Genomic DNA, 22,531 nt, shown 5'->3' with positions numbered 1-22,531 from the left:
GCTGTATAAGTTATCCTTTAGATTGCCCTTCTATTGTAGAGCCATTTGCTCCTGTCCCTCCTGTTTACCTCTTGTGCGGAGCTCAGAATTAAGCAAAAATACCTATGACAAAGTGCACACAAAATGTTGCCATTCTTCCCGCCCCACTCACCATTATACAGTATAGCCCATTCACCTTTTCAAATACATTGCACAAATTGATCTTCATTCCTATCTGCAAACGTGAACTTTCTCTCTATGGGTAACTGCTGCTATTATTGTACATGACTATTTTCAATTCTATTACTATATGACATTTCTCATTAAAGTCCATAATCTAGATTTATTAGACACTCATATTACACTCATTTTTATTATTGTGATGTTTACTTTTGCAGGACTCGCATACTCTCTGATGATCCACTGATTGCTTTTCAATTTAGTATTTGTAACTCAAGTCGTATTATTTGATTACTTAATCCATTTGCATAGTTTTTCCTCCTCTATTTTAAAAGTCAACAAACTAGCTGGCCTGGACAATGTATAATCAGCACATCAGCAAACATCATTATTCAGTGACCATGCATTAAAGAAGAGTCAGCATTTCAGAATCTTGCCCAACTGAAGAAAAAAACTCATAAATTCAAAAAATCAACATATAGATAACAGTCTATTCTTCCTGGCGTGCTGAAAATAGACATCTTGCTAATTAAGATGCAATGCTGTGTCCTCACATTGCTTATATGTTTATGCTTTAGAATATAATGGTTATATTTCTCACTTATTTTATATACCTCCAGATGCGTTGTCTTGCTTTATAAATAACATTTTCCTACAGTTTGTACAGATATTCTTGAAAAAAAACAAATTGGTTGAAACCTTGGATCAATATTATTTGTAAAATGCACTGGTCAGTTTAATTAAAATACAAACAACCATTGGATTTTTTGCAAATATTTATTGGCTACGCAATGTTATGTTATGATATGCTCCATTGTAATGATATAATGCACAGTTTACTTAGATTAACAGGGATGGACAGGTTCTGCGATAGATTTCGCCACCAGTGGCAGGTGACGGCAGGTTACTTGATTATATGGTCTACAAAGGCAGCTGTCACCAGGGGCGCAGTGCAAGGCTAGACGCCCATTTATTTAAATGAATATCAACAGATGATGAACTGAATCAGAACTCAATAATTTGCTTCATAGACTTTATTTCTATTTACAAGATATAATTAAGAAAAGTAGACACTACATATTGTCTACTGTAGAGTAATCGCTTATGTTACGCCTCTAAGATGCAGCAGATATGGGCAATTTGGAAAATGAAAATAGTGATTGATTAGTTCCTACAAACTATCGCTCTAGTTTTCATCTGCAGAACGTTTATTTATGAAGCCTTGTCCTGTGATGGTGAGAATTAGGAGACTACTTGACTACTCATGTACTGGGAAAGTATTTCAGCCACTATTGGGCTGCTGTGCTCTTTCTACTCCCTCTTGTCCAAGGTTTATCCAAAGGCATCAACCTTGGACAACCACAAGTAATGAAAGTATAACGACCAATAATTGAAGTCAAGGCTCACGGGACAAAACAATGTCATGCAATCCCCGGGGGACCCGGCACTGACATGGTTGGGAGGTGAATATATGGTCTTGTTATTTTACAAGGGGGACTACAAGAGATGTACCGGTAAAGGGCAAACTCTTTAAGAAAGTCTGGCTAGACAGGACCAATCAAAACCATAACGAATAGACAACTACTGACCAATCTTTTATCACCTTTGTTCTAGCTCATGTAGGAGAGCCCTCAGCAGGGATCTTGAAGGATGTCCATATGCTTTATTACAGGATATATAGTCTTCCCCTGACTATAGTGTATATTATGCATAATATACAATATGTAGAAAAAGTATTAATTTTGCATAAATTTTATGAGTAAAGCTATTTATACCAGACATTTTTGGCTTCTGATATAATCTACATCTGCTTCTAAGAACTGGCAACAAATGATGCTATATAGCCGAACAATCAACAACAATGAAGTCCATGCTACACAAGACATAGCGGTTATATAAAGTTACTATACGAGATAAATATGCTGAAGATAATAGATACTGAGAATATGGATGTCACTCCACTGATGGTCTACAGAGACCAAACTTGGGTCATCAAAAAGAGGACAAGGCCAAGGAGACCAGAAGATGCGTGAACTCCTGGAAAAGAAGAACATTTTGAATAAGAATTTAAATGATGAATTCAGTTTTAAAAGTCTTTTCCAAAATAATACAATATTTCTCTACCCGTAACATTACATAAAATATTGTATATTATAACACATAGTTTAATGTCTAGTAAATCAAATATTTATTAATGCTTCGGTGGGGATGGTCTAAAGCCGAGGTAGACAGCTATTGTGACAACTACCAGTTTTTTATCACCTATATGTAGAGAAGGACATCTTGATTCTAACGATGTGTCTCTTACTGGGCTTCTTGTTGTAGTTTTGATTTTAAAAAATCACTGATTCATCAGCAGGAGATTATCACTAGAGAACTAGTAAACCTGCTGCCCTGTAGTCCTCCATATTCATGAGCTCAGTATAACCCCACCCACATCACTGATTGGTTGCTTTCTGCTTATGCACAGTGTACACAGAAAACTACTAATCAGAAGTGTGGGCGGGGTTATACAGAGCTCAGCATTCAGAGAACTGCTAGATTTGCAGCAGATAAAATAGTAATTAAAAAAAACATAGCAAACAAAGCAAACGGCCCAGTAAATGAAAGATTGCTTGAATCTGGGTCCCTGTCCCTACATTATGCTGCTTTCAGATGGGTAGAAAAAAATCTTTAAGAATAGACCTTAATTACTCGAAGAGATTGTATCAAGCTAACGTAGGTGATCATTTGCACATAATTGGGACATCAGTCTTGAGAATAAAGTTCCACAGTACCATGTCTGATTGGTGCAGGAGAAGAATCACTCCATTAAAACACCACTCCAGCAGTTTTTTTGTATTGCACCTTTGGGGTGGTGACTTCCGGCCAATCAGAAGCTGCGCTCACAGGATGGCACCGCGGGACCTGAGTGGTGCCGGAAAACTATGAAGAACCCGTAGGGAGAGCAAAGGACAAAGCGGCAGGGGACTTATATCTAAAGCGCCTCTCCAGAGCTGGAAAAAAATGCTGGAGTGGTGCATTAATTTATCTGTTATACAGCTGGAGATAGTCAAATACCGTCCCAATCAAATTGTAGGGGTCCTAAAGTTTTCAATGGTGGTCTGCCTATCAAATTGACAACCTGGTCATTTGTCGTTATCTGTTATCTCGGCACATTTAATAATAATAATAATAATAATAATAATAATGTTTATTTCTATTGCGCCACAGTTCATTATTTCACATTAAAAGGGCAGGAACCATGAAATCAGGATGTCATTACCATTAAACATTTAGTAATCTCTGTATTACCACAGCACACCGCTGCTTCACATCACTAATGATTGAATATGTACCAATAAATGCCGAACTTACCCATGCAGCCGGAAGGAGAAGTTGTTGAAGAATCTGTAAAAGAATACATATGAAGAATAATCAGTATATATATATATATACTGGCTATACAGAAGACAGAACTTTATTACTGCCTACTAAATTACCACTACTACTAAACTGAAAAAATGTTAGTGAAAAAATGTGAAAAAAGGGCATATTTACTTTATTCACATTTTCACCATATCAGAAAAAAAAATCAAATATAAAAAGGGCCTAAAAACTTGACCTCACGTATCATGAAAAAGAAGGCAAAATTATCTGAATGACCAAGCAAAAATAAAAAGCTAGCCTTGTCCTGCTTGACTGACAGCCACTGTGTGACTTCAGGCAAAGGAGCTGTCAGTCAAGAAGGAAGTGGCGGCGCTGGGCAGGGAATAGAGCTGGAGTGACAGATGCTTCTGATCCTCATCCTCATTGGCATTTCAACTTGAACGCTGATCTCTCAGAGGAACAGACCGGCCATGTAAAAGTATTGTTGGACTTGTCTTTGAAAGAGCTACACGAATAGTTTGGGGGGTGGTTACATCATGCTGATAGATGCACTTTAAAACCACTTGTATAAAAAATAATTTCAATCACCCTTGTTAGGAAAGGGGGGAAATTGCTCTTTCTTGAAGTGGATGATTAATTTCAAGCTAAGGATGGAAAAAGACTTGAACTAAGAGAATGGGCGTGGATATACCTTTGTTTAGACCCTTCTATAGATGCAGAAACAAGTTAAAAAAAAGAACATAAAGCATTAATAAAACAACTCAAAATGGACAGATGTGTGTTAGGACTGGCGGAACGCACCAAGAGAGATGATATAGATGCGTTCGCAGTCCGGGGTCCACCGTGCAGGTGAAACCTGCTGCTAGGAAATGACAGACAATATGGCGGTATTCAAAAGTATACACGCGTGGGTTAAACCTCACCCAGCGTGAAGAAAGCGATCCTGTTGCGTCACAGGACCGCGGTACCGCACATACAGCGCGAGCAAGTGGTCAGCGAACTAAACCCCAACAGGGATTGTAGTCCGATTAGACCCTTGCTGGCACTACACCGCTACTGGGTGTGAAAGGAATTATATAATTAAGGCACCGAAGTGCGAACTGTGCCGTGCTGGCAGGCACCACTAAGCACCCAGACGTGGGTCAGGAAGCGCACACTGGCGCGTGGCACCACACTGGCGGTCACAGCAGTAGACGCTGACACGTTTGTAACACGTTGAGTGATAAGTCGGGCGCTAGATAGCAGCCATACTCCATACGCGAACAATCATACAATAGGGTAGGGGTATTTAAAGAACGACTTGCACTCACAACAAACACACGTATTAAATTGTACACTAGCGCATGGCCGTGCGGTCATGCGCAGTTTATATAGTTGCAGGACAGGAAGCGGCCACAGAAACTTTGCCCTTCCAAGACCTGCCAAGAGGACCAATAGAATGCGCTGCAGAGTCTGAGCACATGACCCTCGATCTCCAACGGGAGATCTTGCCCTGGGCATGCTCAGTGTGCGCAGACAAGGACTTAGTCCCAGAGAAGTCCACTCGCTGCTGACCAGTATAGGCTTTACAGGCAGAAGCTGGAGAAGCAGCAGTAACTCTTCTCACAGAGTCAGACTGAGCGAGACGCTGGGATCGACGTCCCTGCTGAGCAGGCTCCACTGCGGCTGGAGGAGAATGGGAGACCGCAGCGGAGATGGATCGAGATTCCCCCTGTGCAGCAGAGGAAACTCGACTCCTAACATTACCCCCCCTCCTAGGGCCCCCCCCTCCTTGGGCCTCGCTACGTTCGAAGGCAGCAATGAGCTGTGGGGCCCGAATGTTTTCAGCAGGCTCCCATGACCTGTTCTCTGGACCATAACCCTTCCAATCCACCAGATAGAACTTTTTGCCGCGTACCACCTTACACCCCAAAATAGCGTTCACCTCGTAATCGTCCGTAGACGAACCGGATGTCCCGGCAGATGACTCGGAAAACCGGGACATGTATACGGGTTTCAAGAGGGACACATGAAAGGTGTCGGTGATACCCAAGCGTGGTGGAAGAACCTTGAAGGGACCCAAGTAGCGAGACGCAAACTTAGTGGACTCAACTCGCAGCCTGATGTTACGGGCGGAGAGCCGCACCAAGTCGCCAGGAGCAAAGGTCGGAGCGGGGCGCCGATGAACATCGGCGGAGGACCTCATTCTCTCCTTGAAAGCCCGAATGGCATCCTGAGTGCGATCCCAAATGTCCCGTGCCTCCACAGCCCAGTCTGCCACCCTGGAATCGGCGGAAGACACGGGCATGGGCACAGGTACCCGCGGATGCTGACCATAGTTAACCCTGCTGTTCTGTTGGTCAAAAATGACCGACTTTGAACTTCAATATTCTTTAAAATATTCAAGATGCGGCTCTGAAACCCGTGGCCGACCGACCCATCCTCATTTAAGTCAATCAACCACAAGTTTCAGAACCGCATCTTGAACACCCCAAAAAATACCAAAGTTCAAAATAGGTCTCCCCAGACCGAACAGAACAGCAGGGTTTTAAGGAGGAATGGGGTCTGTCCAGTGGAGTCAGCTACAGCATTGTTAAGAGCAAACTCCGCCCACGGTAGCAAAGATGCCCAGTCATCTTGTTTAGCAGAGACAAAATGTCGCAGATATGTGACCAAGGTCTGGTTGGATCTCTTCACCAACCCATTCGTCTTGGGATGATATGCCGAAGAGAGATTCAACTCGATACTAAGAAGGCGACAAAGCTCTCTCCAGAACCGAGACGCAAACTGGGGAGCCCGGTCACTGACAATTTTGTCTGGCATACCGTGAAGACGGAAGATGTGTTTAACAAACAATGCTGCCAAGGCCCGTGCAGAAGGTAGCCGGGGAAGCGGCACCAAATGCACCATTTTAGAAAAATGGTCGGTGATAACCCAAATGACAGTACAGCCACGTGACTTGGGCAAACCCACCACAAAGTCCATCCCGACCATCTCCCAGGGCCTGTCTGCCACCGGCAGAGGGTATAACAACCTAGCTGGCCGTTGACGGAGAGACTTATTTTTGGCACAAGAGACACGAGCCCGAACGTAGTCTCCAACGTCACGAACCATATGTGGCCACCAATACATTCTCGCCAACAACTCAGATGTCCTCTTTGCCCCAAAGTGTCCACCCACTCTGGACGAATGAGCCCACGAGAGAACCTCCGGACGCAAATTGATGGGGACAAAAGTCTTGCCCGGAGGCACAGACTCAAGCGAAACCGGAGCTACGGTTCTCAGACTTTCTGAAGGGACAATGAGCCGAGGCTCGTCCTCCTCCTCCACAGTTGACACCAGGGAGCGAGAGAGAGCGTCAGCACGAATGTTCTTCTCCCCGGCGAGATAATGTAGAGTGAAGTGGAACCGGGAGAAAAACAAGGACCATCTGGCCTGACGAGAATTCAGCCGCTGGGCTATCTGTAAATAGACCAAATTCTTGTTGTCCGTGAAGACTTGGAATGGGAACCGAGCACCCTCCAAGAGATGTCTCCATTCCGAAAAAAGCCAACTTCATTGCCAGCAACTCCCTATCCCCGATGGAGTAATTTCTCTCCGCTGGTGAGAAGGTTTTTGAGAAGAAGAAGCATGGATGCTTCCGACCTTGAGCATCCTTTTGATAGAGGACTGCTCCTGCACCAACGGAAGAGGCATCCACCTCCATTAGGAATGGCTTATCCACATCGGGACGATGTAAGATGGGAGCGCTAGCAAAGTGGGACTTAATAGAAGTGAAGGCCTTGGAGACCTCTTCGGACCACGATTTAGGATTCGCTCCCTTCTTGGTGAGGGATACCAAGGGAGCTACCAGGGTTGAGAAGTGGGGAATGAACTGACGATAGTAATTTATGAACCCCATAAAGCGCTGCACCGCTTTCAGAGAATGGGGTTCCTGCCAGTCCATCACTGCCTGTAGTTTGGCAGGATCCATAGCCAATCCCTGGGCCGAGATGATGTAGCCCAGGAAAGGTAAAGACTCCTGCTCAAACATACACTTCTCCAATTTGGCATAGAGGAAGTTTGCCCGTAGGAGGTCGAAGATTTGCAAACATCTCTCCAGTGGGAGTCAATATCTGGAGAGTAGATAAGAATATCATCCAGATAGACTACGACCGAGGTGGAAAGCATATCCCGGAAGATATCGTTCACAAAGTCTTGGAAAACGGCTGGGGCATTACAGAGCCCGAAGGGCATCACCAGATATTCATAGTGCCCATCCCTGGTGTTAAAGGCCGTCTTCCATTTGTCCCCCTCACGGATGCGAATCAGGTTGTAAGCACCCCGCAAATCTAATTTAGTAAATACCCTTGCTCCCCGAAGTCTATCGAATAACTCAGATATCAAGGGCAAAGGATACTTATTCTTAACGGTGATGGCGTTAAGACCCCTGTAGTCTATGCATGGGCGCAATTCCCCATTCTTCTTCTGCACGAAGAAGAACCCTGCCCCAGCAGGTGACACTGACTTCCTAATGAATCCTCTTGCCAGATTTTCCTGGATGTACTGTGACATTGCCTCCGTCTCCGGGAGAGATAGCGGATAGACTCGACCCCGGGGAGGCTCAGCACCAGGCAAGAGATCAATAGGACAGTCATAGGGGCGATGAGGCGGAAGGACCTCCGCCGCCTTTTTGGAGAACACGTCTGCATAAGACCAATACTGCTTGGGGAGAGAGGATAGATCTGCGGGTACCTCAGTAGTAGCAACCTGAACGCACTCCCTCTGACACCTACCCCCATAAGATTCACCCCAACCCAGAATTCTGCCTGAGGACCACTCGATATGAGGAGAGTGGAACCGTAGCCAAGGTATTCCCAACAGGACCTCATCAATTCCTTCCGGAATGACGAGCAGAGAAATTATCTCCTGATGAGATGGCGACATGGACAGAGTAAAAGGTATGGTCTGGTGTGTTATCTGTGAGGGCAATGTCGACCCATTCACCACTCGCACCGTTACTGGTTGAGCAAGCATAACCAGGGGTATTGCGTGACGTTGGGCAAAGGCAGAAGACATAAAATTGCCCTCCGCCCCAGAATCCACGCAGAGCTCTACCGAGTGGGAGAATGAGCCAATAGTAATTGTCCCCTTAAAGGACAACTTAGAGGCAAACGTTGCCGTGTCTAGTGTACCTCCACCTACTACCACTAGACGCTGACGTTTCCTCGACCGCTGAGGACATCTGGTGGCTAGATGTCCTGACTGCTGGCAAACATTACAGACCCTGAGTGCACAAGCGGTCCGGGACTTAGATCCTGCTTGTGACACTTCCCTGGCCTCATGTGACTCAGGAACCAGGACCGGAAATTCCAGAGGTTTGGCGAAAGTAGGAGCCAGCCGAAACCTCTGCCTACACTGGGCTCGCTCTAACCTCCGCTCGTTAAAACGGAGGTCAATTCGAGTGGAGACAGTTATTAACTCCTCCAGTGTGGCAGGAATCTCCCTAGTGGCCAGAGCGTCCTTTACGTGGTCAGCCAAGCCCCTCCAAAATATGGGGATAAGAGCTTTATGCGACCAATCCAGCTCAGATGCTAAGGTGTTGGACGGCAAAATGACTGACCAAGGACTCACCCTGAGTTAATGCCAGCAATTGGAGCGCAGTATCATGGGTGACTTGAGGTCCTAAAAAGACCTGTTTCAGAGCGCTCAGAAACAGCGGAGCACTCTGCACCACATGATCGCCACGCTCCCACAGCGGCGTAGCCCATTCCAACGCCCTGTCCGACAATAGAGACAGAATAAATCCCACCTTAGCCCGCTCTGTGGGAAAACGTGTAGCCAGGAGCTCGAGGTGAATAGAGCACTGACTCACAAATCCCCTACAAAACTTGCCATCACCAGAAAATTTTTCTGGCAGCGGGAGGCGAGATAATGTCGGAACAAGGGTGGCAATGGACATAGTAGCTGCAGCCACGCTGGCAGCCTGTACAGCTACTGCAGTAACATCCACAGCTGAGGTCGCGCTCTCGAGAGCCGCCAACCTACCCTCCAGCTGCTGGATATGCCGCAGAGATTGCTGTTTGTCTGTCATCACTAGCCAGACCCTGGCGCTAGTGTAATGTTAGGACTGGCGGAACGCACCAAGAGAGATGATATAGATGCGTTCGCAGTCCGGGGTCCACCGTGCAGGTGAAACCTGCTGCTAGGAAATGACAGACAATATGGCGGTATTCAAAAGTATACACGCGTGGGTTAAACCTCACCCAGCGTGAAGAAAGCGATCCTGTTGCGTCACAGGACCGCGGTACCGCACATAGAGCGCGAGCAAGTGGTCAGCGAACTAAACCCCAACAGGGATTGTAGTCCGATTAGACCCTTGCTGGCACTACACCGCTACTGGGTGTGAAAGGAATTATATAATTAAGGCACCGAAGTGCGAACTGTGCCGTGCTGGCAGGCACCACTAAGCACCCAGACGTGGGTCAGGAAGCGCACACTGGCGCGTGGCACCGCACTGGCGGTCACAGCAGTAGACGCTGACACGTGTGTGACACGTTGAGTGATAAGTCGGGCGCTAGATAGCAGCCATACTCCATACGCGAACAATCATACAATAGGGTAGGGGTATTTAAAGAACGACTTGCACTCACAACAAACACACGTATTAAATTGTACACTAGCGCATGGCCGTGCGGTCATGCGCAGTTTATATAGTTGCAGAACAGGAAGCGGCCACAGAAACTTTGCCCTTCCAAGACCTGCCAAGAGGACCAATAGAATGCGCTGCAGAGTCTGAGCACATGACCCTCGATCTCCAACGGCAGATCTTGCCCTGGGCATGCTCAGTGTGCGCAGACAAGGACTTAGTCCCAGAGAAGTCCACTCGCTGCTGACCAGTATAGGCTTTACAGGCAGAAGCTGGAGAAGCAGCAGTAACTCTTCTCACAGAGTCAGACTGAGCGAGACGCTGGGATCGACGTCCCTGCTGAGCAGGCTCCACTGCGGCTGGAGGAGAATGGGAGACCGCAGCGGAGACGGATCGAGATTCCCCCTGTGCAGCAGATGAAACTCGACTCCTAACAATGTGTCCCCCCAATTCCAAATGGGGATCAGACTGGATAAACATTCCAAGAATTTTTTCTAAATTGCTTTTTCTAATATGAAATTTATATGAACGTCACAACCAAAGATGGTAATAATGAAGGCTACCTGAAAATACAGAATTGTTCTGCAGATCTCCATAACCCTATACATTCTCCACACACACCCCATAAAAAGTCTTCAACCAGTCATCACAAGGCCATATCTGCCCATCGGTTATCACCAGATCTTCTGTACACAGTTGTGATCTGACTAGTGTAAGACCTTGGATTATGAAGGACCAAACGAAACTCACCTTCTCTCTGCAATCTTTACCTCTCTCCATCTGTTCCTCAAAATCACGCTATCGCGGTCCCGATCTCCTTTCTCTCTTGCCACAGAACCCCCAATGCATGCGGCACTGCTCACACTAGACCTTAGGTCCTTTGTCTGCACACTCTGCTCGCTTTCTAATATGCTAGCAGGAAATCTGTATCGGTCCCTTGCACTATCCCCTCCCACTATGGGCTGATCCCAAACATTAACTCTAACTGTCCCTACTCATTGTCTGTTGCTAGGCAGAACTCAGCTTTCTCGCAGTACAGTGCAAAACATTACAATACATCAACCTTCACACATCATTAAATATGACATATCACAATAACATTGGTGTCTTCAAGGGGGAACAGGGCAATATGTCCATCTCCCTACAGGAGAAAATTTCAGATAATCAGTGCAAGTGCTGGATGTTGGACCCCCACCAGCCTCATATTGATGACCTATTCTACGGATAAGACATCAATACATCAGTCCCGGGAAACCCGTTATAAGCAAATATATGGTTATTATTCTTGTCATTATTGGTTTATTTCTAATACTGGAGAGCATAATTAGAATGGATATCACTGCACAATTGTATTTGGTCTAAATGCATTAAGTCTGTGAAAATATATATACTGTAGATAAACAGGATTCTTACCCTTAATACCTATTGGACCAACGTTTAGCATATAGCTTTGTTCAGTTGTTGCACTTCGGGACGAAATTCCTGAACACGACTGCAATAAAGCAATGATATCATTGTAAGAAAATTGTACTTTGTAAAACTTTACAAAATATAAACTGATATAAAGCAACATAACGTAAAAAAGCACCAAAATGCACAGCCGTACTTACAGGGGCGCAGGATCCAGCAGTGACGTCGCACAGACTGACAGCGCAGTGAACGTAGAAAGAGTTATAATTGCCAACAAATTTAAACACTTGCAGAGACAGGCGACCTTTTCTTGAGACGCCATTTTCTAGTACAGTGATTGTGGAGTCCTGTTTGTTAGGACAGCTACAGAGAAAAAATAATATAAACGCAAGTTACAGTAATGCAGTCAACATCTACAAAAATCAGTATGAAGTTTTTACATGCCTAAATAATTCTAAGAGGTGAAGATTCTGCTTGTGGAGAACACTACATGAAAACAGGGAGACTTATAGGCCATGCAATGTTCCCCTGAGAATGTAAACATTCAGAAAGTAATAGGATGGGAACCCTAGCACAAACCACAGGAAGTAGCAATCCTAAAAGTCATTATCGACTCTTTAAAGGGCCTTACCACATGACTTAGGATAAAAGCCAAACCGTACACTATATTTGCACACACGTGTATTGAGCTTCTTTCCTAAGTAATGTCGCAAGACCATTTAACCCTTTCACGACCCATGACGTATTTGTACGTCGTATGTTGTGTCTCAGTGCCAGAGCCTGCATCTTTCCCCACACATGACAGCTGATTTAATCAACTATGATGTGCCTTTAACAGCCATGGGTGGAGCGGAGCTCCATTCAAAACTGCTAATCAGTTAAATCCCGCTCTCAATACCTTAAAGAGTGATTTAACATGCACCAGCAACGTTTTACACAGGTCTTTGCTCAAGAGATATGTGTAACCCGTTGAGCCCTCACCCTTAACACCTCCCCTAATAATAGTTGACGGAAACCCAGAGTTTCCAAATTTGAGGATTGCAGAGTCTTGCCTCCAACATCGTTCATTTCAAAATTTGAGGATTGTAGATTCTCGCCTCCAAAGTCGTTCCCTACAATACTTGGTGCACTGGAAGGGTTATGGTCCAGAGGAAAGGATGTGGGTTTCTGCATCAGACGTGAACGCCCTCAAGTTGGTTCGTTCATTCCACACCTCTTATCCTGAGAAACCTTGTCTTGAGTGTCCTTGAGACCCCTTGTAGAAGGGATGGGACTATCACAGGTGTGTCAAAGGCTGCAGACCATCGCTCTGCATCTCACTGCAGACGGTCTCAGCAGTTTGCTTTGCAGACTTTTTCCTGGTCCTTCGACGCTATGACCCAGTGGCAACCCTCTCCTGGCTCTAGTTGGCACACCTGGACCAGGGTGTTTATAACTCCCAGCTTGCTGCTGGGAGTTGCCAGTGATATTTCCATTTCCATTTCCCTGTTGAGGCTCTTAGCTATAGCAGTCGGCTATCTACCTCTTTGTTGTTTGGAGGATGTCTGTGTTTCTCTCTGAGTCTACTCAAGCTAAGTATTCCCCTTGTTTGTGTATCCTAACTGTTTTTAGTTGTTGTGGGGATTGAATAGTGATTATCCTGTCCTTCCCTATGCAGGGCTTACTGATATTGTCAGGCAGGGTTTAGGTATCATGCTCGGCGATAGGTGCAGAACCTATATAGGGACGTTAGGGCAGACAAGGGTGGTGTTAGCTCTGCTTAGGGGTCTCCACTCCCCCCTTCTCAAGTGTTGGGTTCCCTTCCCCTTTTCCCTTCATGTTACACTCAGTCTTTCCTACATAGTGCGTTACAGTTATATGGCTTCTTTTTTGGATGATAGTACTTTAAGTTGCATATCTTGATTACAAAGTGAACTGTTTTCACAGATAATGATTTCTGGAAGTATTCTTGAGTCCATGCAGTGATTTGCTTAACTGAATCATGAAAATTTTTAGTGCAGTGCCGCCTGAGGACCTGAAGAACACAAACATCCAATACTGACCTTCGGCCTTATCCTTCTGCACATTAATTTCTACAGAATTTATTAACCTTTCAATGCTATTGTGTACTGTAAAAGGTAGGCTGTTCAAAGTCTTTACAATCTTATGTTGAGGAAATTTTTTTTAAAATAATTCCGCAGTTCTTAGATGCAGTTGATCACAAATTGGGGAACCTCTGACAATCTTCGTTTCTGAGAGGCTCTGCTTCTCTAACATGCTCTTTTTATACACACTTGCCATATTGTAATTGTTAGGATGCCAACCTCCGCAGCACCGTAGGCGTAGTTTTTAGAAAATTATAGGGAATTATTAGTTCCCACCCCCCTCCCCCAATGTCCTACCAAAATATTTTTCATGGGTCCGATATGCTCCACTTATGGATAATTACACCTCTATAATTTTTAAACTTCGGAATGTGTTTTTTTTTAGAGCATTGTTAATTTAAAAAATAATTATTAAAATCTGTATTTTGGGGGTCTACTTTCTCGCTGGTTATATTATATACCATTTACTTTTCCAGCTTTTTTTCCCTCTGATTTTAATAATACCCGATATAGCATTAATATTATATCAGGTAATATAAAAATAATCCTTTGTAAATCAGTTTCAGAACTTACTAGCTGAGAGACTATTGGTCTGTACCTGTCTTTAATGATGTCATACTTCAAGGGATCATCTGGGTTTGCTGAAGGTGTTGCATAACAGTTCTTCATTACAAGACTGTACTGAGAATAGTCTCCTCCCTGAACGAAGACACCAACATACATCATTGACTTAACGGGAAGCACAACTTGTGATCCTTCATATGGAGTAATATAGCTGCTGTCTTGATAAAGAGCCATGTATGCTGTGAATTTTCCCGTCCCTCCAACAGTGATATTCGTTGAGCTGTAGATATGAAAAGACTTATTTATAAGTAGTGTTCTACCGTGTCTAAGTGCAAAAAAGCAATATTTAAAAAATCAGGTAAAGTATCTGTCACACTGACAAACATTTAGCCAATAGATGTTAAATAACAAGGTTCATAGAGAAACTCCAGTCTTGTGACCTTTTTTACATGCGACAAAGAGACCACACCACGTATATGTAGGAAAGAGGTAAATAAATGATTTACCTAAATATTGGATTCACTGCTAAATTCAGACTGATCATCATGTCCAGTGCGTACGCACAATATATTCTCACAGTCAGTTCTTCATCTCTGACAATTATACCAGAAGATTCCATCGTAAGATACAATGTGTTCTCGTAAATTGCATGAGTTGCATTTTTCTAAATAGATATAAGATAAAAAAGACTTTGTACATTCCATGAAGTGTACCAGAGACTTACTAAGCAGTAAAGTACCACATAGACATACATATCAACCAGAGATAAGCGGACCTGACTAAATTCAAATTCGCCAAATCTTGCAGATTTTCTCGGAAATTTGGAATTGCAGTGAAGTTTTTCTTTGCGAAATGAATGGCCCTAATTATGTAATGTTGTTTCCTCAGATTCCAGAGCAAAATAAAGGTAAGATGTTAAAAACAAACAGAAAAATAATACTCACCTGTTCAGCCCCTCCTATGATCACTGGCCACTGTCCGGCCTTCAAAGCTGCCTCCCCTTTCGCCCACCACCAGCCACATCTCTTGGCTTTCTCACTCTAGACCTCTTCCTCCTGAAAATCTCAGCCTAAGGTGAATAGGCCCAGAGATGCACCTCAGGAAGAGAAGAGGCTGCTCTGCCGACCAGACAACGGATGAGCAGAGGAGAATATAATTTTTAGGAACAATATTTTGTGATGGCTCATATTATGTTCCATTAACCAGACATAATAATACCACCATACACAAGTAAAGAAAATAACTTGGATTATACCACTACAATGGCACTCATAAGGAGTGTGAAATATTGGAAAGTCATTAGTTCTTCAAGAAGAATAGACCAGAATAGTAATTTCAACAATGACAAAATTGTGATGGCTAGACAACTGGATCAGAAAGTTCCGAAACCAGCAAGTCTTGTGGGCTGTTCCACATATGCAGTGGTTAGTACCTACCAAAAGTGATCCAAGGAAACACAACTGATGAACTTTCAACAACTTCATGGATACCCAAAGTGTGTGTGGGAAGGCTAGCCCGTCTGTTACAATTTCTCAAAATAACTACTATAGCACAAATTTTGGAAAAGTTGATTCTGGCTAATGGCTATGATAGAAAGCTATCTGGACACTCAATGCTGCTATGCATGGGGGAGCATAGCACCAGAATGGACAGCGTACCTTTGGTGACCTCTGTTCAATGCTGAAATGGCCTACAATAGGCAAGCAAAGATTTGAATTGACCTACAGAGCAATGGAAGCAGGTGGCCTGAACCAATCAATCATATTTTCTAAATCATATAGAATGCCTACGTCCATGAAGTCTAAAGATTAAACTAATGGTTCTAATTTCTTTGGACAGGGTTGGTAATCTGGTAATCAAATGCCTGTGTATTTCTTTAATTTTTACTAGCTGTAAGCCGAATTCTAGAAACTTTCTCTTTAACTGAAAATCTCATGGCGTAAAAAAAAATGATATGCAGCTTTGACAGTCCGGTTTTATTCCTGGCACTATGGTGCTGCTTAATCAGGGAGATATGAGGTTCATTCTTGTCTGGTTTTATTATTCCTTCCTAAGAGCCCTGGAAGACGCTATCAGCAAATTAAACTCCTGAACCTCTGACTTCTACTGCCAGTCAATGAGTTCATCTTTTCTGGACAATAATCCTAATCCTTGCTCTTGTTCTATCTACTGATGTCTTCTGACCTCCTCTTGTTTTTTGACCCCCTGCTTGTCTTTAGATTTTGTCCCCAAAGTGAATTCTTTGTATTGACCCTGCATTACCTATTTTCTGGTTGCCAGTTTGCTCCCCCTGTCAGCAGGTGATTCCATGGCCCCAGCTCAGGGGATCCTGTGTAAGTTCAGATGGCCATACAGAAGTTAAATGGTGAAGGCCAGGTCAACCCTTAGGATCTGGTAAATGGAGTGGCTTGTGTTAAACCTGCCCATGGAATTATTAACGACTGCCTGGCTTCCACAAAAAGTGCAACTGTGACAGAATTTTATCTTGTGAGCCCCAGAGGCGAGAGCGATGATGAAGTCTGTAAAGCGCTGGGTAATGCATGGCACTTTTTAAGCATGTAAAATACAATATGAGCCATCTGCTCAATGTGTGGAAAGAATATAATAATCAAAGTTTGTCACATACCGTTATCTGAAGTCCGCATACTCCTGCTTGAAGTGTGGATGATACCGTAAATGTGTTTGTGCTCGAATCATCATGAATTCCAAAACAGCCAGCATTTCTCAGGTTAATATTAGTAGCATTGATGTTCTGGCTCGTCAGCTGACATTTATGAAAGGAAGCTCTCATGTCGTAGACATCACAGGTCAGCTCAGGACGGATGTCTGCAAGAGCTGCAATATGAGGTACAAAAAATGTTAATTATTTTACGTTCAGCCATGAAAGGTATTTAGGTCAAGGCCATAATGATGCTCATTAATCAAACATGATAATAACCTAAAGTCATCTAGACTTGGAGGCATTTTGTGTGGAGCCATGATGTTCCGCTCCATACACTATTTACAACATGTCACCACTGTAAGTTATAGCTGATCGGCGTGGTACTGAGAGTTACGTCATTCCAAACTCTATACTGATGACCAATCATAAAGATAAGTCATCAATATAAAGTACCAGAAAAATTATTAATTATGTCTTTTTTATTAGCACATTCCTAAAGACATTATTTTTTCACTGATGTCACTGAATAAGGATTTGTTTTTTTACGAGATGAATGGGAATTTTCAATTCCGCAATTTCTAGATACAGTTTACAGATTATATTCTAACTTTTTATATTTCCATCAACCGAGCTATATAAGTGTTGTTTGTATAATTTGTCCAATTTTGAGGTTTAAAAATATTTTAATAAATGTATATTCCTTTTCGGTAAAAAAAAAAAATATTTGGGAATTATTTTTTTTTCAATGGCTTATACCAGCCACCTCTCACTCTACTATGATCTTTCCTTTGGTCATACTGCTTTTGTATTGCTAGTGGAATATATGCTCTTTGAAAGTCCATATTACAGGAAAGGTACACTGAATGGTTTCCTGCTATTGGGATATTGGTTGGCTTGTCGTGACATTAAATAATGGTCCTTGACAATGTCGTTCCAGCTCGTTAATGTTGAATGGGGAATTTTCATAAGGAGTAAATCATTAGATTCACGTCTTTTAAAACATTAATATTTGAATAACCTTTTAAATTTTGGGATTTTTCTAGGAGGCTTTGTGTTATTGTGTCAATTACTATGAAAGACTTGGTGTTTTCCCATCCTCCGACTACTCTATATCAAACATACCAGCGACTTCATATTGGCTTTTGCAGTGACATCCATAAACGCCATCTTTCATTTTCCAATCTTCATCTGCGGCACAGGTCTTTGTATTATTTGTTGTGGAAGGATCTGAAAATAAGAAAAGGAATATTCTGCATCAACCAAGTCATCAGGTTGGTGATTGGTGACTGTTGACTATGAGATGACATGATAACCGGTGTCTGAATCCTGGTAGAGCCGTTGAGCTCTGGGCAGCGGTGTGTTATTATCAGGTAGGCCAACGATATATCAATGACTGTGGAATGTCCTTTAGCATTAAATCTTATATGTTTAGAAATTACAATGATTCGCATTAGCAAAATAAATATAAGTTATGGCGCTTATTTGTTACTATTCACACAATAATGTAGGTAATGATACATGATCCCAGTAAAATAGATCAACATCAATCAATGTCAGACATAGCCTATGGATAAAAGTGGAGCTCTGTGTCTTGAAGAAAAAGTAGACCTATCTTTTCATCTAATACAAAGTCTGCTCGACAACAGCTCTTCTTTTGTTAATAAATAGCCGAGTTTGTTTGGGCTAGTCCCTATAAGGACTGGTCTATTTAGGGCATCAATATGCAGAATTCTTTATATTTATAACAGCATTCCAAGAATGAAAACTAGGGCAATAAAATCAGCAGTAACCATAGTTGCCTACTGTCTGTCCCAGATTTCCCGGAACTCCTGGCCTTTGGGAGAATTGGCTTGCTGGTGTTTCAGGGGGAATTGGAGGCCATTTCCGAGACTGTTAGGGGCATTCCATAGAGAGGTGGTGCTGGTGGCAATGTAACCATTATCTCACCAATGTGAGAAGGTCATCTTACAATCCCATGTGTATTCAATCAGAATTTTTAGGCTTTTTATTACAGTTAGTAATGTACTTAAAACTAAATACCTGTGCAATAGGACAAGGAGCATGCGTTACTTGGGGTTCCTTCCAGTTTATATACATGGTATCCTCCAGGACAGGCTATTATCTGGACCGTTGATGACCATAAACAGCAGGATCCACTCCAGCTAGCACAAACTGTGCGAGTCACCTCACCATCACTTAGCATTGGATGTTTGCCATTCAACCATACTCCGGCATGGGTACCACAACCAAATTCTGGGGCACAACTTTCTGGCATGCGAACTCCCCCACTCCCAATAAAGCGATACCATCCGTGTTTGTAATAGTCACAGTTATACCGGTAATCGTACATATTGGATGTACTTCTCCAGGGCTCATCAAGAACAGTGTGGTTTGAACATGGATCAGAGCAGCGGTAAGACCCGAAAGATTTTATGCACTCAGTCCCCAGGCCGCAAACTCCATTTTTGCATTCGTCAACTTCGCAATGGAAACCATCACCAAAATACCCGTACTGGCAAACACAGGAATAGGAGCCGTAGTAGTTAATACATGATGCAGAAGAATGACAACGGTTTAGTTCAGGACTGGCACATTCATCTATATCAACACAGTAGCCCATTGAGCTGTAGTTGAAACCACTTGCACAAACACAAATGTAGGAGCCAAAGGTATTTTGGCATATGCCATATGAGCAATTATTTGACCAAGAGTAGGCACATTCATCTACGTCCGAACAGGAGAAACCATCTCCAATGAATCCATCCTTGCAGTTACATTGCACGTAGCCAAAATATTCTTCACATGTAGCATATGGGTGACATTTGGAACAATTCTCTGCAGCTGTTACAAAAAGAAATTAAGCATTAATTTTAATCTATAGGTATACACCAAAAAGTAATATCTAGAATACCCATCTCCTCCTATAATTCTCCCCTCCCCCACCATGTTAAATTAATAGGATACTTACATGAAATATTCACAGCTGAAAAAGAACAAAAGAATAATGTTAAATAAGCTGGTCATATTAAGAAAAGTGAGCACGTTCTTGGTAATTGTATGGACTTCCCAGTCTATATCTGTATAAATGGCAAATAAAACCTTCCAACTACATCTGAAAGAGCACAAAGAGTGCACGTACGAAGAGTGAAAGGCCAACCATGTCTAGCCTCCAGTATACAAACCCTTAGAAAGAAAAACTTCAAGGTTTTATCCAAAGGATTTGTGCACGGATCGACTTTTTCATGTGGATTTCGCTCTGAAAACCACCTGAAAAAGAATAACATGGATGCTAAAAATAATAAACAAATGCATTTCAATGCAAACACAACTTGCTGTTCATATTTTCAGGCTTTTGAGCGTCTTTTAGCCACTTCAGGTTTTCTAGTGATTAAAAAAAAGTGATCCGACCATTTTTCAGGCACTGTAGGTGCTCTATATTTTATATTTTTAATATAAGTCAATATGAAAGCTAAAAACACGTCCGTTTAGACAAATCTTTCAGGCATCTTTTTTTTAGCATTTTACAAGCGTTTTTTATGTAAAAACTGGCAGCAATGCCTTCATTGTTCAGTGACGTTAAAAAAGTCCAAAAAACACGAGTAAAAAATGCTCAAAAAGCACAACAAAAATCTGCAGTCAAAAACATTAAAAAATGCTCAAAAAAGTAACTAGATGATGCTAAAAGGACGCTTCAGGAAAAAAAAAGCTGGCATATCCTGAGGCATATTCCTCCTGAAAAACTCAGCAGGTTCATCTGTCTGAAAAAGACGTTGTGTGCACATACCCTTACAGTGCAGCCCTTGTGTGGGACAATACAATATTAACTTTAATAAGGCAGCAGACAATGAACAATAGTGGTGTTGTTTCTGAAAAAAAAGCCCTAATTCATAATTTGCTTTTTTTGAGTAAATTTTCGTTTTTGTCGCGTGTTATTTTTTTGTGCCAAATTCTTTAAAATGAATTTTGCGCAAAAACAAATATGCTCCTTTTTTCTTGTTTTTCAACTTTTTGGGAGCAAAAGGTCATATGATTCTAATGACACATCTGCTGTAGAATGTAAAATTGCAAAATAATATATAGGCAAAGATCAATATTCTCTCTACTTTTCTTGGTATAATGTAATTGTTAAATACTGAGATAGGAATCATTTCTATGCATGGATCGACGACACAGCAGGCATCCGGCACCCCAGATTTTACACCGGTTGTTAAAGTTTGAATAGACAACGATTGCCAATAGTAAATTACCTGTGAACCCCTCCACTCGTAAAGAATATCGACTTCCTGCATATATCACTATGGTCCATACTCCATTTCCTGGGTTTTTCAGCAAATACATTGAGCCCCAAAGTTCTGATACTATCTGTTTTAGTGGAAGTTCAAGAGCTACAGAAAAGAGAAATAGATATGTAACTATACATCAAGTGAGTGAGGTTCGTATTATGTCCATAATTATGGTACCTACAGTCAGGCCCCAATACTTGTATGGAATAGATCACCCCATCTGTGGTTATCACTAGGGCCGTATAATTGTCTTCTACGGCAAAGTTTGTAGAATTATATCCTTCGCTATACTCCCCAGAGAAGAGCCGCACCGAGCTGTTTGACGGCCTTGAAAGTGTGAAGTCCAAGTATTTAAAGACCTGAAAATGAAGAACATTATAGTTCAAAGTGTTTATAACAGGCAGCTCCACCAAACCAGGTTGGGCATAAGACCGGAAGGATTTTTCTTAAATGGGTTGTCCACATCTCAGATAAAATAACACCAAAAAAAAAACATTGGTGGCGCCCTACCGGGTTCATCATCCTTACCCACCCATCTTCCCCAGACAAGAATATAATTGTGAGCAATGACTGGTTTGGTTTCCTTTCACTTCCACAATTCAGATGGGGCCTGGTTTGGCACATGAAGAGGTAGCACATTAGTAAACATATAAAAAAGCAGCACTGCGTAATCCTGTCCAAACGAGAGAAGCCAGGCAGCCAAAAATCCAAAATGTAGAACAATATGCCCGAAACTCATGTATAGAAAAAGGGTGTAGTGCAGCCATCCAATACAATAGTCCATTGCAAGAAACAGGCCGCAACGTTTCGACTCTAAATGAGTCTTCCTCAAGTTAATGAGGTAGGACATAAGTGATAGGGAGCATCCATGTTTAGGTATACCTTGATACGGTTGGATGGCTTTTGTGCCCTTTGATCAAAAAACACTAAGTACTCTACTTTATTAACTTTTACAGCAATAGTGGAGTTCATGTATTTATTAATCGCAGTGTGCTGATGAATCATGTATGTATGTACTTTTCTCTGAGTGCATGTACTTCTCCCTGTATGGTGCTGACAAATCAACAGCAAAAATCAATACTCATGGAAATGGTGCCCCAAGTCATACGTTTTCCAAAATGAGCAAAAATGCCCCCAAATACTGCCATACTCAAAATTACATCCAGGGGAAACTGGAGTGGCGGTGCATCAAATTGTGAAACTTTATAAAAAGTCGCAATTGATAAATCCGGCAAAAATATATGAAAGTCTGCCAACAAAGCAAAAAAGAACAAAAAAAAACAGGCGAGCGCATATAAAGAAGGCTCAGAAAGTGTAAACAAATCAAGGCGTAAAACAAAGGAAATGAAAAATGAAATCGTAAAATGAAAATGTAAAATGAAAAATGAAAGGC

The 22,531-nt window shown here is 42.5% G+C and overlaps 1 protein-coding gene across 1 annotated transcript in view; it reads right to left on the bottom strand.

Annotated features, from left to right (window-relative positions):
• Positions 1-917: 917 nt before the first annotated feature.
• The window catches only part of LOC138645088 (uromodulin-like), a 42,293-nt gene continuing 20,679 nt past the window's right edge, over positions 918-22,531 (bottom strand). Inside the window, exons 7-18 of the mRNA XM_069734135.1 lie at positions 21,320-21,497; positions 21,103-21,240; positions 19,824-19,838; positions 18,896-19,696; positions 17,978-18,082; positions 16,820-17,028; positions 14,700-14,857; positions 14,228-14,473; positions 11,746-11,908; positions 11,549-11,627; positions 3,517-3,549; positions 918-2,196 (exon numbers count right to left, since the gene is read on the bottom strand). Of these exons, the coding sequence (XP_069590236.1) occupies positions 2,129-2,196; positions 3,517-3,549; positions 11,549-11,627; positions 11,746-11,908; positions 14,228-14,473; positions 14,700-14,857; positions 16,820-17,028; positions 17,978-18,082; positions 18,896-19,696; positions 19,824-19,838; positions 21,103-21,240; positions 21,320-21,497 (2,193 nt within the window). The 3' untranslated portion in view covers positions 918-2,128. The remainder of the gene's footprint in view (positions 2,197-3,516; positions 3,550-11,548; positions 11,628-11,745; positions 11,909-14,227; positions 14,474-14,699; positions 14,858-16,819; positions 17,029-17,977; positions 18,083-18,895; positions 19,697-19,823; positions 19,839-21,102; positions 21,241-21,319; positions 21,498-22,531) is intronic.

Source organism: Ranitomeya imitator, chromosome 7 (assembly GCF_032444005.1).
Source record: "Ranitomeya imitator isolate aRanImi1 chromosome 7, aRanImi1.pri, whole genome shotgun sequence".
NCBI classification, from domain to species: Eukaryota; Metazoa; Chordata; class Amphibia; order Anura; family Dendrobatidae; genus Ranitomeya; species Ranitomeya imitator.
This window is presented reverse-complemented; position numbering and strand designations above follow the sequence as displayed.